This window comes from Bemisia tabaci, chromosome 2, assembly GCF_918797505.1.
Source record: "Bemisia tabaci chromosome 2, PGI_BMITA_v3".
Taxonomy (NCBI): Eukaryota; Metazoa; Arthropoda; class Insecta; order Hemiptera; family Aleyrodidae; genus Bemisia; species Bemisia tabaci.
This window is the reverse complement of record NC_092794.1, coordinates 67543616-67562378: the sequence shown is the minus strand read 5'-3', so window position 1 is coordinate 67562378 and position 18763 is coordinate 67543616. Positions and strand designations below refer to the sequence as shown.

At 35.3% G+C, this 18763-nt stretch overlaps 2 protein-coding genes across 7 annotated transcripts in view; one reads left to right on the top strand and one right to left on the bottom strand.

Moving 5' to 3' along the window:
* Svil (Supervillin) overlaps window positions 1–12870 on the top strand; it is a 390519-nt gene extending 377649 nt beyond the window's left edge. For all 6 annotated transcript variants that reach the window (XM_019058279.2, XM_019058276.2, XM_072296132.1 and 3 more), the window contains 10 exons: window positions 299–455; window positions 1160–1317; window positions 1778–2013; window positions 2917–3121; window positions 4307–5077; window positions 5763–6014; window positions 7007–7303; window positions 7898–8077; window positions 9001–9476; window positions 9900–12870. In XM_019058279.2, the coding sequence (XP_018913824.2) occupies window positions 299–455; window positions 1160–1317; window positions 1778–2013; window positions 2917–3121; window positions 4307–5077; window positions 5763–6014; window positions 7007–7303; window positions 7898–8077; window positions 9001–9476; window positions 9900–9986 (2819 nt within the window). In that variant the 3' untranslated portion in view covers window positions 9987–12870. The remainder of the gene's footprint in view (window positions 1–298; window positions 456–1159; window positions 1318–1777; window positions 2014–2916; window positions 3122–4306; window positions 5078–5762; window positions 6015–7006; window positions 7304–7897; window positions 8078–9000; window positions 9477–9899) is intronic.
* A 993-nt stretch (window positions 12871–13863) lies between these two features.
* Window positions 13864–18383, bottom strand: Dpm3 (Dolichyl-phosphate mannosyltransferase subunit 3). Its single transcript, XM_019058286.2, has 3 exons — window positions 18025–18383; window positions 16503–16580; window positions 13864–14230 (listed from the first exon to the last, which is right to left on the bottom strand). Exons 1-3 carry the CDS (start codon window positions 18172–18174, stop codon window positions 14165–14167), a joined length of 294 nt encoding a protein of 97 aa, XP_018913831.1. The 5' UTR covers window positions 18175–18383; the 3' UTR covers window positions 13864–14164.
* Window positions 18384–18763: the final 380 nt, after the last annotated feature.

The following is an 18763-nucleotide window of genomic DNA, read 5'->3' as shown; positions in this document are numbered from 1 at the left end:
TTTTCAAAAAATATTCTCTTTTTTTTAATGCACTTCATATAATGTTTAATATTTTTTTTACAAAGACACATGAGAACGTGCAAAAAATCAATTTTATTTAAAACCAAGTAAAACCTCAGTTAAAAAGATGAGAATATACTAGCTTTTCACAATTCATCAGATTTTATAATTTTAATCTTAAGCCCCTGCCTTGTGGTGGCAGCTGTAAATGTATCAGTGCAAATTCAGTTTCGTCGCCCTAACATTCTTATTTTTTACAAACCCTCTGAGATACCTTTTCATTTCAATTTCTTTTCAGAAACCAATCAAGATCATCCTAAAGTTGAAGTTCCAAATACTTATGATGACAGCTTTTCATTGTTCTTCAGTGCTGCTCCAACAGTAGATTCCACTTCATCAACTGATGTGAACAGTTTTGATTTAGATGAGCTAAAAATAGATCCATCTTTACCCAAGTGAGTAGTTTAAAATTGTTCACTTAACTTTCGACTACTTTTTACGATAAAATGAAATTCCACATCCAGCCCTTTAATTCAGCTCTGACTTCACCTGTTGCATCCCTGAAGCTCCTTGTGGTCTAAAGTCTGCAAACAGACAGATGTTATAATTAAAATACAGTTTTATGGTGGTGTTCAACATGACTCAGTTTAAAATATAATCATCTCCTGAATGAAGGAATGTAACTCATTAGCACTGTCTCCATATTTTTACGAACATTTTATATTTCCATGGTACCATATCGCACCATCTCACAAATTCTGCAAATTTTAGTGATTTGCTTGCAAAAGTAAAGAATGATCACTGGAAATTGCAGGCAAATTAATTCTCCTTTATAATAATAAAATTTCAGTAAGAAATACCGAAACAGCACAATCGAAATACGTTCCTTCAAGCGGAATATGACTATGTGACAGAGGAGGAAGTACCCATACACTTGTTTCATGAGATCACTTTTTAGTTTTTTGGTCTATATCAATCTCTTTGTCCTAGTTCATTACTTAGTAATTAGTGCTTTCCCCCAAACAAAGAAGTATTTTCTCATTTTTGCTTCGAGCACTCACCTTTCAGCAGGACAGTTGCACAAGAAGTGTCGCTCAAAATAAATATCCATCACTGGCGCTTCTCAATTGAAAGAACTAACCTCCAACTCTCTTTCCAGGCTTGTTCAAAGAAGAACAACAAAGGTTCAACGAAGGAGAGAAGCTTCTCGCAATCCTGTAAAAGTTCTGGCAGAAAGAAAAGATCTCAAGCAAGAATATACAGAAATAATACATGGTGTAGCAGAAAAAGATTTGCGTATGTTAAATGTAGAAAAATGTAAGTATGGTTAATGAATTTGGTCCTGTCATTTCAAAGATTTGTAATCAAATTTTACCATCAATTTCATGAAATACTTTCAACAAACCATGTAAAATTTGGTAAATACCAAACTTATACTTAAATGCCTGTTATTAGTTTTTTATACAATCATTCTAACATAGAAAAACATTTAAAACCCAGAAAAAATTATAGTATCGTCATAATAATGAGGACATACATATATAGCCTGTCAGTATGAATTATCGAATGGTATCACTGGAAAATTTTATTTTAACTGCAATTTTTCAAAAGGATTTAACAATGTTTCCGTTGCGTGTTTAAGCTTGCTTTTTTTTTCTTGGAGCCCCGAACAAACATTATTTTTCCTTCACTCTTCCATTTTATAATTTTTTTCTCCTAGCTTTTCTTTTACTTGTGCTAATGTCAAACATCTAAAATCAAGAATTTTTTGTCACAGTATCCAAGAACTCAAATTTGGCAGTGGAGGCCTTAGCTGGTCTTGCCAGCAAAGAGGATTTTACAGCAGTCTCATTAAAAAAGCCGTCACTGCAGTCAAATGCTCCTATGTTGCCTTACAAGAATCTCATGTTATTACTCGTCAAAGGTCGCAGACATGTACAGACAAGACTGGTAGAACCAACTTATAAGTCCATCAATAAAGGAGACACTTTCGTTCTTGTCACACCAAATGAGGTAAATTATAACTAGATTGCTGTAAAAAAATTAAACCCAATTCTCAAAATGTAACAGTGAAAAACTTCGCGTAAAGGTCCAATGGACAATATTTTGCCATCAAGAACCACTATGGCTCACCTAAAAGCATCCATCCATAATGATTTAAATATTTCACCAATTTTGTGCGTCTACATTTTGTTCGGTGATGGATTTGAGAAAGTCATTTGAATATCGTTTTCCTTCAACTGTTTTTTTGCATGACCATTGCAAATTGTACATCCCAAGAAATGAAAAAGCGGAAACCGATGTGAAATGAAAGCAGTGCAGTCCTTTAATCTTGACTTGACTTTTTTTCTGCACTAATTAAATGAGAAATGGAGTAAATCAAAGTTTAAAGAGTATCATTTCTTCTCAGTGGTCTGAAAAACAGTGGATATCTAAATAACCGATGATTTATCAAAAAATCTTCCAGATTTCTACATAATGCAATTTTAAGAAAATGGCAAACGTGTTTATGCCAAAGTGTTGCCAGCAATAATAGTTCAATAGTCCTTTGGCGAAGCAAGATTTTTCTCTCTTTATTTTTGTTGGGAATAATGTTAATGAATCTGCATGTACATTTTCAATTCCTTTGCTAATTCTACATTTCTCCCACTTTTTAGGTATTTGAAAAATACAAATTTTAAGTATTTTATTTATGATCGCTGGATTTTACAAATGATCTTATTAAATATTTTTGTGATCCTGTATTGTGTTCATGTATACCTGTCTTCAGTCTTGTCATAAAATCGATTTCTTCAAAGTCTCTCTCGAAATCATCATCCTAGGTGCTAAATTAAAGAGCCTAAATGACCTGTACCTCTGCCGTATTTATTTTTTTAAACTAAAAATCCTGCTACATTTTTGTATTTGTCTTTGCAGATATATCTCTGGTTGGGTGAATTTTCGAATGTGATTGAACGATCCCGAGGAGGAGAGGTTGCTGCTCATATTGCTCAAACCAAAGACCTCGGTTATATTGGTGCTAATAATGTGATAACAATTAATGATGGGAAAAAATCAATTCATCAGGAGAAGTTTTGGACTCTTCTCGGTGCATCTGAAAAGGATGCAAGTAAAATTGAAGGTAAGGTTTATTTTTCAATCGGGTGGGAAAATGACCATCTCATCCTTCCTGCTTAATTAGAAAGCTCCTATAGTTTTATGCAGTTGTCAAAGAATGTTCAATTTAAGTGAACCAATTCCACCAAACGCTTGCAAAAATTACGACGGTATCCTAATTTTAGAAATTGCCTACCTATCAGTGAAAGATAACTGTCTGGACTTTTTTTTTGTACTTTGTGTTTCATAAAGAAGACTCTGAAAAACTAAAATAAATAATCTAGGTGACTAGAAGTGTTGTCCGATAAGTTGACATTTGTTTACTTTCAATTTGGAGGCGCAGGCAACAAATTTACACCTCTGCACAAAGTGTCGTTCGCTTTTATCCACCTTAAAAACATCCGTCTCATGACCGCATCGTAAAACAACTACTTATCAGTTATAATCCGCAATTTTTATGTGGTTGTGATCTCTGTTTGGCTAAAAATCAAAGTGTTACAAGGTGTGAAAGTATTAAAAACCCTATCCAAGTTTGTGTTATCGCCTCTGCGAGAGTTGCATGTTTTCATGTGGGTAGTAGTGGCGCAAAAACGCCTGCAAATCGAAAGTAAACAAATCTCAACTTATCTGACGACACCTCTAGTTGTTAGTGAGAAAAATGCCAAGAAACTCTCAATTAAATGCCTGGTATTATTGCATTTAGATGTATTTTAATGGTGAAACTTCAGGAATGCGTATGTATTTGATGATGGATGATCACTTACAATAGAATAAGATGGAGTCGTAAAATTAAAAGTTCTAGTATCATAAACTAACTTAAAGGCCACTTCATTTGATGTATCACTGTTAAATCATGCTGCTCTCAAAAGGTACAGCAAAATGATCCATATTAATACAGCTCATTTGTTCTGGGTAAAACCACCAAATATCAAATGACGTAGCCATTAAATCAGTCCATCAGAAATTTAAAAAACCTTAAATGTATTTAACAGAACAGAAATAGATCAATTTTATCTAATGTAAGTGCATTAAGAACAGAAAATGAGAATGTGACTTAAACTATTATTCCCTTAACTGTAGATAGATAAGATATACATACAGTAAGCCGCTTTCACAGCGCAGCCTCATGCTCTGCGACGTTGATAGATAACATATAAACGTTTTAATTTCTAACTTGTTGATTTCTCATATTTTGCTGTCTTGGTTTCAGCCGAAAATGCTGGTCATTTAGATGAAGATGAAATTTATGAAATTTCTCTCGTTGGAACAAACATGATATATGAAGTGGACGGCGATGAACTTGTACCAGTTGAAAAGTTTTGGGGCAACATCCCAAAGATTGAAATGTTGGATGCCAATAAAATATTAGTTTTTGACTTTGGAACAGAGCTGTATGTTTGGAATGGCAAAAATGCCAGTATGGAAAGACGCAAAATAGCTTCAAAACTAGCACAAGAGTTATGGGATGAAGGCTACGATTATACCGACTGTGATATTTCACCAATAAATGCTTCTTTAAGTTTAGGCTCAAGGACTCAAGGTCCCAAGTCTCTCGATAAAACTGGAACAAATCGACCATCTTTTACTTTAATTGGTAAAGTAACTCAGCATATGGAAACAGTTTTGTTCCGTGAAAAGTTCTTAGATTGGCCCGATTTTAACCGAGTAATCCGTACAAAGAGTCAAGAAGAAGACGAGAAGCAAATGGTGGCAAACTTAGACTTAAAACCCTGTGATATATTAGAAATGCAGAATTGGAAGCAGCCGGAACCAGATTTCATTCTCGAAGGCTCTCATCTTGGAAGGGGGACTGAGTATTACGATGATGAAACAAGACGTTACTTTGCAATTAAAACAACCAATGTTTCCATGTGGCGTATTGAGGAATTTGAAGGTGCAAAACTTGAAGATTCCTCGGTCGGACAGTTTTACTCAGGAGACAGTTACATTATTCAGTGGCTGTACACGGTCTCAGTTACAGGTTAGTGTCAATAGTTGATGAATTTTTCTTTCCATCAAAATGCTTACCTCCTCGGAGATCTCTGGCACATCCTCAATTTTCAAATTTTCTCTGCTCAGAAGCCCCATTTTGAAGCTTTTTCAGTTAATTAGCAGTTCAACAGTAGAGGAAGATCATTACCATGACTGCCAAAATGGAACAAGTAAAGTGAGTCGTCACCCAGCTCAGTATGACAATTTTATAAATATCCTTTAGAAGCTTATTAGTATGTTTTTGAAGTTACACACAACAAATGTTGCATACTTGGGATGGAAAAGGCGATTTTCATATCTTTTATTCTGCACATCCTCGGACATCAGGGAATCTCAAAAAAATTTGTCAGGGAATCTCATTTTCTTAATTTGTCGGCAACTCTGACAGGTTCCTATTGACTGATTTGGGGTCTTCAATATTCCGTCTTGTAATGAGTTCCAAAAAAGTGGCTGTAATCAATACATACTATTCGTTTTGGGTAGAATCATCAAATTCAAGGAATAATAAAAGCCAAGGTCACTAAATCGGTCAGTGCAGCATGGTTAAAAGGAATTCCTTCCTTATCTTAAATAATCCCATACATTTAATTTGTCCTTTATCATGTTTTCAGCAGTCTGTGTTTCTTGAAATATTCATCCTAAAAAACCTTGTTTTCCATTTTGTTTAATTACAGGACGAGAGTTGAATGGCATGCCATCAAAGCATAACGTCTCAGGTCGTGATCGGTGTGCTTACTTCATCTGGCAAGGTAGAGATGCATCACTGAATGAGCAGGGTGCAGCCGCATTATTGACAGTTGAACTGGATAAAGAAAGAGGTCCTCAAGTACGGCTTATTCAAGGACATGAACCTCCAGCATTCTGGAATTTATTCAATGGCTCAGCTGTAATTCATCGTGGAAAAAGATCTGAACCTTCCAAAAAAAGTATGTTTTTTCAATCAATTTCTTCTTTTGGCTGGGAGTTATTCATAACCACTTAACTGTTTTAAGTTGCACATATTTGGTAGAAACGTCTATTCTTGATGTGGTGATCAGAAAATAACATTCATAAGAGGGATGTTCCTGCCTGTTTTCACAATCCTGAACAAATTTCTTTATTTATTGTCATAAGTTATAAAAATAGTAGTTCTTAAACTCCAAAAATATAGTCATTTTGACTATTCAACTCAAAAGAATTTCCAAGATTAAAATTGTATATTTTATAATTACATATATATGTTTGTTTATTCTCATATGTTCCCCCTGGAAGTATTGAAAAACAATAACAGTCTTCAAATAGAGTAATTTCGAACCACCTTGTACATACCTATTAAAACTGTGCATCTTTGATAGCTAAAGACTGCTCTGGATGCAAAATAACTTTGAACCAATAACATCTTGCTCACCTACTTCAATGGATGTTCTCTTCAATACTACTTTGAATATTGTTATTCAACATAAGAACACTGGTAGTTTCATACTTTAGCCTGCATGATGTCACAATAGCGTAGCTATGGCCTCTTTCTTCTCTTCAGCGTTCAGCTCATGCACAAACTAGGGGCTTCAAAGAGGCTCATCGGTGAAACTTTTGACTGTTGCCTCTCACAGATTGCCAGGCCGATGATCTTTGAAGGTAACTGATGTGTTCAGGATTTATCATAGATCAGATCTTGAAATTTTCAAGGAATTTTGTGCAGATTTAGCTGAGAAATTGAAGAATTAATGCCAGTTTGAGAGCCTCAGTTTGAATGTGGGCTGGGCGCTACAGACAACGATATGTTCTGTTTTGTTAACCATGTCAAAATGAGTTTTATTGCAAGCATAGCATGTGGACATTACATTCCTTTGATTTCAATCAATAGTGATTTTTATTCCCCCAACTTAGATCTATTATGTACGTACATAAGTTTTTCAATTATATTTACTTTTTTCTTCAGATGCTTGGCGTTTGTATATGATTCGAGGTGAACGAGAAAATGAAGCGCAGCTAGTGGAAGTTGTATGCAACATCAAAAACTTGAGAAGTCACGGATCATTCATTTTATTGAATCCTCAAAAGAGTTCTGTTTTTGTTTGGCATGGCTTTAAATCTCCCAAGATTACAAAGAAATGTTGTAATGTTGTGGTTAAACTCCTGGAGTCTAAACGGCCTCAAGAATTTGGATTTTCTTCTGGCTCAGAAATTTCGACAAAGGAATTTTTGGAGGGAGAAGAATCTGTAGAATTCTTTGAAGGTAAGATGTTTTGATTTGTTATCAATTGTTACCATCAATGAAATCTGTTAACTTGTTTGAAATTTAAATTATGGCCTTTGTGATATCGATTTTGTAACCCTGACGATGTAGCGTTTGCTTCGAAAAGCTTTGGTCTAAGTTTTTTAATAAAATGTAAGTTTTTTAAAGAAATTTTACATTATTTCTAGCACTCGGCTACACTCCAAATTCCAATATTTTTTTATATTTATTATTGATTTATTTTTTATTTGCTAAATAATCCTAGCATCTCTTTTGCGGTCTTCGAAAACATCTGCTCTGACTTAATTTTTTAAACAGAAAACTAATTGAGATTTTCATTTAATTTTTATCAGAAAGTTATTAAGTAAGTAAAAAAGAAAAGAATTCCTTCACAATTTGTAGCGCATCATAATGTATGCAAAATAAGAAGTGACGAGGAGCATTCCAACTCAAGTAAAGGTTTAAATAGTGTCAATATCAAAAGGCATAAAATTATTGCTCACATTTAAAATTGTTGAGCTTTTTTCTCTACATATAACGTGCGAATTCTGTTATTAAATTTTCTTTACTGAAATTCAATAATTTATTTTCCAGGGCTGGGAGGGAACAACCGTCATCTGTACCATTCACTTTTGAAGAATCCGGACTCGACAGAATTCAGTTCTATGAAGTTATTCCACTTCTCAAGCATGTTAGGTGTTTTCCAAGCAGATCCTGTCATTAGTCACTCAGGGTCTTACTTGCAGCAAGATTTGTACTCAGCTAGTCAACCAGGTGAGTTCGCGCTGAGTGTAATTTTTTTTAATATAGTGGCATGAAGGAGAAATGGAGTGCCTGGGGCTCTGTCTGCATGGATGATCATATATTATCACCCGTATATTCCCCACCTACCTGACACCGTGTTCAAGATTTAACCTTTTAACTCTCGCTTTAAATTATGAGGAAGTACGTAGCATCAAGTGCTACAACTAGGCACTTTCTTCCTACATCTTGGAAAAAATATATAATATACCTACACTGAATCTTACAGTCTGGGATCAGTCATGAGACATGCTTGTGAACAATGTAATGGTAGAAATCCTAACATTTCTGAAACATGTCATTATTGTCAATATCTCCTTTTGTCCCAAAGATCCGATCGTAGTAGATCTGAGTAGGTGTGTAATTTGCATTGTCACTGTTGAAACATTTGTTTCAAAAGGTAGCAGAGCAACTTTGAAATTAAGAGATAATTCCTAAAAAAAAATTTATTTTGTCTCTTTGATAGTGAAAAAGTCAAAATGCAAGAACATAAAGCACTACTTACTAAAAGAAAATGCATGACCCACTGTAAATTTCTACAAAGAATTCATAATTTTATTTCCTCATGGAACGAATTGAGGTAAGATTTGGGTTCAAAGAGTTTTTTCCAAACTTTTTGTTCATTGCACAGGTGGCAAATATGTGATGCTCCTTTCGAGATAAATGCCGTAAAAGATCTCTGCCCTACATTAGATGCATATTTTATGTTTTCCTCATGACAACAGATTCATTTTAATTTTAATAGATTCTGAAAATTTTAGTACTGCAAATTTACCTAAAATTCCAGTTCATATTCAGCTGGGATGACTATCTTATGCAATGCTTCGATCAATTCCTAACTAACTGAGAGAGTAAGACCACTTGAGAGTACTGAATATATTTTCCTTTGTTTGCAGCACTATTCCTCTTAGATACATCTACAGAATTGTGGCTGTGGCAAGGCTGGTGGCCAATAGATGGAGATATTCTGGATCCAGAAAATGAGAGCCCTGTAGATGAGGCCGGGTCTGGTGGAAGTCAAAGAGGGGCTGCAGCCATCAGGTGGCAAGCAGAGCGACGAGCAGCCATGGCAACAGTATTGAATTACTGGAAAAATGCGCACCCGAGCGAGAGTCCAAAGGCGAATCTTGTTTGGGCTGGACTGGAGCCGTCTGAATTCACAAATCTATTTCCAGAGTGGATCGATAGAGATGATGTTGCTGAGTTGAACATCAGAGATGGGAGGAAACCTTGCGAAATGCTCAGTGTGGAAAGGGAATTGATGCGGCTGACGAAGTCAACGTACCCTCCAGAAGTATTGCTCCAACGTCCACTTCCAGAGGGTGTGGATCCCACTCGCTTAGAATTGTATTTAGAGCCCAAACATTTCAAGGTAACTATTTGTGCAAACAATTTTTTGCTACTGAACCTAACCCTGCTCCCAAGAATTTTTATGTTTGTCTGGGTCCCAAGGACTCAAGTAGTTGAGACCACCGGTGGGAGAGTGGGATTCCAACACGTTTTCAGGTGTTTCAAAGATAGCGCTTGTTGATGTCCTCAGTAATATCGTTTTAAAAATTTTCATATTCAGGACAAAAATTGTTAGTAAATCAATAAGACAGTCGCGCTAGCCCAGTAAAATCTGATGGTGCTTGAGATGCTACTCTTCTCATGGAGGAATCTTTTTTTTTACTATCCTTTAATGAACGCCATTCAAAAATCTTCCAGCAGAAATTTCTTAAGTGCAGTAGTGTTGATACGCAATAAGTACTTTTTTCAAACTTGTTCTAAACTCATTTAATGTTTTGTGTTTTAGGAACTACTCGGAGTAACCAAAGAAGAATTCATGGAGTTGCCCTTATGGAAGCAAACTAAGATGAAGAAAGAGGCGTGTTTATTCTAAATACATTTTTTTGACTATGGCTCATAGTTTAGTCAATGAATTGCCGTGCAGTAAGTGTAAAATATACCTAATTTTAAAAAATCTGTCATTAAAAAACTCTTCTGCGAAGAAATGCACTTTTTGGAAAAAGCGATTCTCTCCACAACTCTTGCAAGAGTGAGGAAGATTAAAGATTTGCATTTTTGCCCTGTGTTGGTTTCATCATGATTTGTTAAGCTCTACCCACTTTTTTTTAGAAGTTCTTTTAGAGCTTGCTAGAATGTTGAACTCATTCTGATCTTTGACCTCTAATTTATAGTTACCTAAAGTGGTGTTATTTCTCGTAACATTTTAGCTGTTTGCTATAGCTGGTGTCAATCCCAATTATAGACCCCTGAATTAGTGGTTGTATTTGCAATACTCCGCAGCAAATAGTTAAAATGTTACGTTTGGAATACTCCAGCAATTTTGACAGGAATTTCTTTTTCATTCACTCACACTTAACACGTTTTTATACATTCTGAGGGTTATTTTTATTCATATCAGTAATTACCTAAAAAATTTAATCCCATCGACAATCAGTTTTTGTTCATAATGGAGAACTTTGCCTACTAGGTCTCAGGCCTTCATTATTCCCATTTGAACCTTCTTTCATGCTAAGTGTCTTTTTTTTACCTTCGTTAAGATTTGATACTCACATTGAATTTCTACTTTACCATTATTCCTTTTTCTTTTTTCTTCTTTTTTTTAAAAAAAAATTAAAAATCACTTTCTCCGTCTATTTTGTATTTATTATACTTATCTTTTGTGAATTTGTATACTTGGTTGTAATTTATGTAATTTTTTGTTATTTTTGCTACTTTATTTATTAGTTTTTCTATTTATGTACCTAGTTCAATAATTTACTTTTAATTAACTTTTTCTTACTCTTGAGGCATTTATTTAAGTACTTCCTAATTCTTATTAATTCAATTTTGTTACTCTTATACTTCAAATGTGTGTCACTTTTTACTTCTTTGACTAAAAATTAGAATTTTTTCTGCTTTTCTTTTGTAAGTAATCAAGCAACTGCTGTATTCATTTAATTTCTAAATAGTGACCGCCATGATTCCCCCCGCTCTTTTTTGGACTGACTTTCATACGTCCTGAATAATATCTCGTTACACCCAACGAACAGAAGATTTTCATTTTGTAAGTTTTGAGGTCTTCATTACACCACAACCGTACACCAAAAGTTAAACTCTTTCTTATCTCATAATTTGATGTTTAGTCGTCCGAAATGTATTCTAGGTAGCCAGGAAGCTACTCTGTCAGGATGATTTCGATTCATTTGCCTCGTTTGCTAAACTGCCTCAGTGTAAAAAAGTATTCAGTCAGTGAATTGATAAAAACCCAATCCTTTTATCTGATAGAAAATTCCAAGTTGAACCTGGCCTATAAAAGAACTTTTTCCACAACTTTTCCTCAAGAAAATCAGAAGTTTTCTTGTGAAAATTAAATTTTTCTTTCTCAACCATTATGTCGAGCTTTAAACTAATTTTTTTCTCCTTTGTTATACTGTTTTTTCTAATTCAATTCCAATCCTCATTTTGTTAGGTTCTGTTTGAGGGCAAGATTAACTTCTTTTTATCACTATCTATCCAGGCTGTGCTGTAAATTAATGAATTAGTTTCCATACTCTGTTTGTCTCTCTGAAATTGAAGTTCTAAGTGCCAATTTTTTTATAATTTTTTCCATTTCCAACTTCTTGGTTTTCAAAACGACGTGCTCTTATTCGAGAAGGCCACTTTAAACACGTATTGTTCCGTTAAATTCAGGAGTGGAATTTTTGTTCATTGGAAGTAGGAAACAGCTGGAAAAGGAAAGAAATGGGGGATGAGAATCTGTGTTGAAAATGAAATACTGTTGAAAAAATTTTTTTTGATCTGTTTTATTCAATTTTAAACGTTTTATGAACTGTATAGGTATGGATCGCTTCAATCGAAATTTATAATGAAGAATGGAACTGGATTCTATAAAAATTAGAAGACTTCTGTTTTCCTTGATCGTTGGTAACATTTTTTACCATAAAAGTAGATGCTGTATCTGTGCCTAATTCACAAAATTTTTTCTCCAAATTTACGCAGCTGCTCTTTAGTTGAGGAGGTATTGAGGCAGATTCAATTTCAGCTTTGATTACCTACTATTTTCAATACCAAGTCAATTTCAATCAGTAATCAAGATTTCATCCTGCATGAAGAAGTTTGTAGTGAATGATGGCGAACTTAACGTGAGGACTTATCTAATTTTTTGCCAGTCATTTCTTTGATATTATAAGCGCTTTGTCACACAGTGAACATTTTTCAATCAAATTATAATATCATCAATAATATCGATAATTAATGAATCATATTTTTCAATTCAAACATGTACATATCAAATATGTCATGAAGTTGCCTAATCTCTAATCAATACGTCTTTTAATGTTTTATCTTCATATTTTTGCCCTTCATCTTATTTCGAAAAGGCCTGTACTTCATTTTTTTATGTAAAACTATCGCTGTGTCGTTTAATTAATACAGCCGTTCTAAAAATGCCTACCTATCTGCCTGATACGTTTTTTTTAATCAGAGAAAATGTAACTCTATTTTTACTAAGCCTTTCTTACTAATTTTTTACCATTAAAGTATTTTTATTAATCTATTTTTAGGCCCGATTGTCCAGGAACAATTCTAATGTCTGCCAAAATTCAACCTACAACTTCTCTTTGAACCTATGTCAATATCTTAGTAGAACTCCTATCATCACAAATCTATAGTTTTGTAATTACGTACATACTTACGTTTGTGTAAAAATGTGTAAAAGAAAGAAATTTAACTCTTTTATAGCCTGTGTTTGAAGTAAAGAATCTATTTTGAAAACAAAAGCCTATTGTATTTCCTTATTTTCCTTTCTTGATTGAAGAAATAAAATATTATTGAATAAAATTTTCATTTGAATGTGTTGTATGCGAAGAAAGAATGGACCACTTGACAAGGCAAGAAATCAAGCACTACAGAACATGTTTTCTCATCAAAATTTCACGTAAAACACATTGAGTATACGGAAGCCTTTAAGTAAGAAATAAACGTTTGTAATTTGCATTTTGATTTGTACATTCAAATTGCCCTCTTGGAGGAAAACCGCAATCAACGCAGGCAAAACTAGTCATTGAAATCAACCTATATGTCAAGAGAATGGCTAGAGCATTTTTCCACTCACATTTTCTTCTTCCTCTGGTACAGGATACCTTTAATCTTGACAATAAAGTCAGTATGTGCAGAGGACAATATTTCTGCTGTAAAATATGTCAAAATTAGTGTAATGCTTTATTTGACTCAAATAGACTATGGTTTTTTTGGTGAGTGGAAAGTGTGAATCTATGTGCACAAAAACCATTATCTTCTCACTCAGGAGCTATATTTGGAATAAATTTTCATGCGTCCATCATATTCTACGTAAAATTTTGGTACATACAGATACATGTATGGTAGTGGTATGTGTGGTAACTTTGTATCCTGTCTAGGGGTCCATTTGGAATCCATTTTGCAATGAGGAGCTACATTACTACAATTTCTGGCTCATTTGTCAAAACGTTCATGTAGGCAGGGAAACTAGTGGAGCATACAGTGTTTAGTATAAACTGAGCCAGAAATTGCAGTACCTAGTTGCAAAATGCAATCCACTTGATAGGTACGTCCAGAGTTGACAAAATTATGCAAGCTTCTGACTGAGCCCGAAAAAAACGGAGGTAAAAAATTAAGTGTGATTGTTTCGAGGGATTGATCAAGTTGCAATTTAAAGTTGTTTTCTTGCAAGTACGAGTCAATTGCATAATTAAAGATTTTGCATTGATAAGTTGCAAGAAAAATTGCATAGATAGAGATCGAGATAAATTTTAATGCAGATAATGGGTCCCTTGAAAAGTTGAAAACACTCAAATAAGATATGGAATACATTACTGACATGACAGACGCAATCTTGGCAAAATTGATCGAATAACAGGTAACATGTGCAAGTATTAGCTTTCACAAAACGAAGTTAAAAATTGTTAACAAACGAAACATATAATACCCGGGAAAATAAAATATTATGATCACTTAACACTGAAAATTATTTACAAAATAACACTTAAAATAACTTAGGAATGATAAGGCAGGGCAAGTCAGCGGATCAAATACTCATGAAGCATTACTGCAGAATTTGAAACCTTTTTTCGCTAGATCTTCTTTTGCCAAGTTGATTTCCTACAAGCGGACAAAGGAAAATGAAAAAAATATTGCCGATTATAAATCATGATTAGATACAGTGACACTTTAAAAACCAAAAAACTTTGGCATGGTGTTTTAATTTCAAACACATTTCTTTTTTAAAGGATCAATTTAATTTCAAAATCCACACCAATTCTGCATGTATCAGAATTTTCAAGCATTCTTGAGACGGAAAAATTAGAAACAAGATTTCCTACAGTAAAAGGTGACTGATGCAATTAAGGTTCTTTATTCAGTTTTTGATTGAACTTCAGCTGAAGGAACAAAACTTGTTTACAGCTTTTTAATTTGTCAATTTTTCATGCTTACATTTATGGCTCAAAACTTGTTTACAGCTTTTTAATTTGTCAATTTTTCATGTTTACATTTACGGCTCTATCTGCAAGTGTCCTGTGCCTGTTAAGCATCTTATAGCTCCGAATGCAATAGTTTAGGACTATTGACGTATTTCATATGTTACATATCAACAGTCAAGCTACCAAACCACGTATCTTGGTTTGCAACATTGTAGGCTTCCTGTCATACATCATATTTTTTAAATGAAAAGCAACTCAATGTCAATTCTTAATTTAATAATTTATCTTCTCTATGCAAATCAAAATCTGGAAATACTTCAAGGAATACCTAATGTTGATTTGTTCTCCTTTAAAAAACTAAGATTGGAGCATGGATTTTCAAGCACCGCTAACAAGATACTAGGTTTGCGAGTTTTACTTTCGATATATGTTAGAAATATACATCAAGGGTGAATCTGCAAAAATGTTTTACTTGGTTGCAGAGTTTCTTAATCTTTGCTTCTATTTTAATTGTTTTAATGAAACTGAACCAACATCACGACTTGAAATTTGTATAGAATATTTTTCACATAGAGAAGAAACATTATTGAAATTGTAAAGAAATGAAGTTTAGAAGTTTCCCATGTAGAAAATAAAATAGAAAAGGACATCTGAAATGCCATAAACCAAAATACGCATTTATGTAGTTTCATCACTGGTATGTTATAAGCATACATTAGATAGAGACACGTACAAAATGGACAAGGTGTTTCTAAAATTTTGTCTGTTGCAACTAAGAGGTGTTGAATCTCATTTGTTTTTACTTCATAGCTATACGAGGTCTATTAGATTAGAAACCGGATTTTGGTGATAACTAGCCCACAATGCGTCCGAAATAGGTTTTCTTGGACTTTCCTGAGAGCTGGAAATATACTTACGAACGCTAGATTCACAGATTTTGATTATCATGATGAGTGTTCATTCTGTGTCACCTTCATTACAAGTAAGTCAGGTGCGTTCTGCAATTTTCATCATGCGATCACTGATGGAGCAAAGATTTAACATTGAATTTTGTTTTAAACTCTGTATACCTTGTACCGAAACTTTTGGTATGCTAAGTAAAGTTCAACAAGATCATTGTATGAGTTGCTCTCACTGTTTTGAGAGGGTTAAATGTGCAAAACTGGCCAGGAGTCCGTCAAAGATGAGGAGCACGAGAATCGACCATCAACGGCAACTGACATTTGCCACATGGAAGAAGTGCGGGCAAAAGTGCTGGAATGTGGTCGTTTTGAGCTTGCTGAATAGTGTAATATTTCTGAAAGCTCTGTACATACAATTTTGATAGAATATGTGGACATGCATCGAGTTTCAGGTACACTTGCCCCTTGATTGTTGTCTATTGGACAAAAATTCAATGTCAATTTCTCTTTAACTGCTTGAACGTTCTAACAATGATCCTACATTTTTTGATAGGACAATTTTCGGTGACAAAACTTGAGAGTGAGGCTACGATATGGAGACAAGGCTCCACTTATCCTTGTAGGTTGAAAAATATAGTGCAAGACCAAAAAAAAAGAGAAAAGTTCGGCCACACATAAAAATCGCAGAACACCCATGAGGTTGCCTTACTTCGAGCCACATACCAATGAAGTTAATTAGAATTTTTCAAATTTGTGAATGTAGCATTCTCAAGTATATTTTCAGCTATCAGGAAAGTCCAAAAAAACCTAATTTGGACGCATTGTGGGCTAGTTATCACCAAAATCTGGTTTCTACTCTAATAGACCTCATAAATGCAATGAAGCTCGCCTTTGGTTGTAGTTGGGTGGAACATGCAAATATGCACAGTGAAAGCAAGAGCTGGAAAATTTTAGCTTTCACATCAAGCCACAAAATTTTCAAATGCAAGCTGATGCTTACATTTGAAACCAGATTTCTCAAAACTTTGAAATAAGATAAAAAGTGCTTACATTTTGTAACTCAGCAGCTGCCTCCTTACAATTGTTGAATGTAAAAACTCTCCATAAGACAACAGTCACCGCATAGACCTACAAAAAATTATAATAATTCTGAATTTAAAAGACAAACGAACAAATACTTAAAAAAGTAACGCAAAAATCTACGTATTAGCTGTAGTAGCTGTAAGTACATAATTGAAAAAAGGTTGAAAGGAAGTAAACTTTCGTAAAAACAGAAGGGGAGAGAGGGAAATTGCATGAGATCGAATGAGACAGGACAAAAGCTATGCAGATAGAAGTGATGACACACGGTGTGCATCCAGAACTGTAAAGATTTCAGTACGAAAGAATCGCTTACTCTGGGCCAAACGAAGAGAAAGACTTGATGAGTAAATCAAGTCAGCGGGGGAGAGCGGTGCACACTAAGTCGGGTGGATATGATGCAACACTGAAGCCTGCTTCTTTCCACTCTTGGTCACAGCATAAAGCAGTGTCAGTCCTGGTCAGGCATTTATCAAGGCGTATTGTCCCTGCTGTTCCTTTGATGAGCTGAAAGACTAACTCAATTTCACCAGTAGGGGTGTTCAAACGAATTCTTGCCGGAATGCTATTGGTATCGTCTTAATCCGATACTGGTAGCAGTACCGACAGTGGCGATGATATCATTAAAAGCCGGCCTTGTCGGAATTTTGAGAGCTCGCACTCAATGCATTGTTGCCCCATGTGTTGGTTTGTCAGATTGGCTGGCGCGGCGGCGCGTAAAATAGATGTACACATGGCGACAACTTATTTTCGTCAGCTCCGAAAACTCAGATCGCTATCGGTAAGTGTGCTCCTATCGTAACTTTTTCTTAACAGAGCTGTTTCGGTAGCTTACGGACAATTGATAGAACAGCCCTATGCACCAGCATTATGCGAAAAGCAGGATCGCAGTGCAAGATAGGCATTTAGTGCGGACATTGGGGCTGCATCAGACAGTGCGCTGCTGGAGTAGATACTTCAGCAAGCCCGCTTAGCTTGCAGTCCCAACCCCTAGCATTGCTCAATGACGCCACCTCGCCTTGTGATGCCAGCCTCTCAGTTCTTCAAGCAGGCAGAATCATTTATTAAGGTTGAGGCGCCAGCACCCCAGGCTGAGCTACTCTCCGTTCGTAGATACATGCCTACAGCTCATACACTGTGCATAGTTCCATTTGACAGAATGTGAAATCCAGCTTCTCCAATTCAGCAAACGGGACTGTGAGCCAACTAAGTGCGGCAGTCATGAGTCGTGGGCATATGTCCACAGCGTTGTGGACAGGGCTCATGCCGTACACAACCGCGGCGGCAGCTTCGTCACTGTCGCTTTATATTTTCCATTCATTCTTATGGCCCGAGCACTAACGAGCACACCCCATCTTTCCTCCTACACATAGTTCTCTTTGATAGAAATACGTCCAATTATTACAAATTCTATCGACTGTCAAATGACAAACCGAAAACATTTCAAGATTATTGTATCAGAGTAACAAACTGACTCGTAAATAATACTTACACCAAAGTGAGCAGCAATAGTTAAGGGTAGAGTGTAAATAAAATTCTTCATATCTTCCAAAGCCTTGTAATTTCTTATGTTGAAGATAAGAATTGCCCACAAAAGAAGAAATGCGAGACCGCCAGCAACCCACTCAAGAAGTTTAGTCATTTTGAAAATAAACTCAACTGACTGAAACGTGAAGTTCAACTCGTTACTGAAGGGGGGATTGTACTTCGTGAAATCTTCCTTTGCATTAAATGAAATAAGATTGTTGGGTCAGCAAAAATTTCTTATCAAAAATAAGTGATAGGAATAGGAGTCAAGCAGAATGTTTACGTTTACAAAGACCGAGACAGAGCGCAGACGAGAGGCCGTAACTACGATTCTGTGACGTCACACTAGTAGATGAAACTCGGCCGCGGTTTAACACGCGTTCTTATGGGAGAACGCTTGCCGCGCGATGATTTCTCGCCGATATCTCTTTCAGGGTTGATCTGACGCAAAATTTCATGAGAACCGTTTAGAAAGAAGATGAAATTTCACTTTAGAAAACTAACTAGTTTATTTGTGACATTGTCCAAATATCGAGGAAATGAATGCGTAATACCGAAAATCGTTACTCCACTCAGATTCAAACGGGCCGCTCGCGCAACTTCGGCCGATCGAGAGCCACTCTGATTGGTCCACGCAGCGACTGCCTCACTCATCGATGCACTGATGACCCGGAGATGCTTGTTGTTTTCGGTAAATATCTACT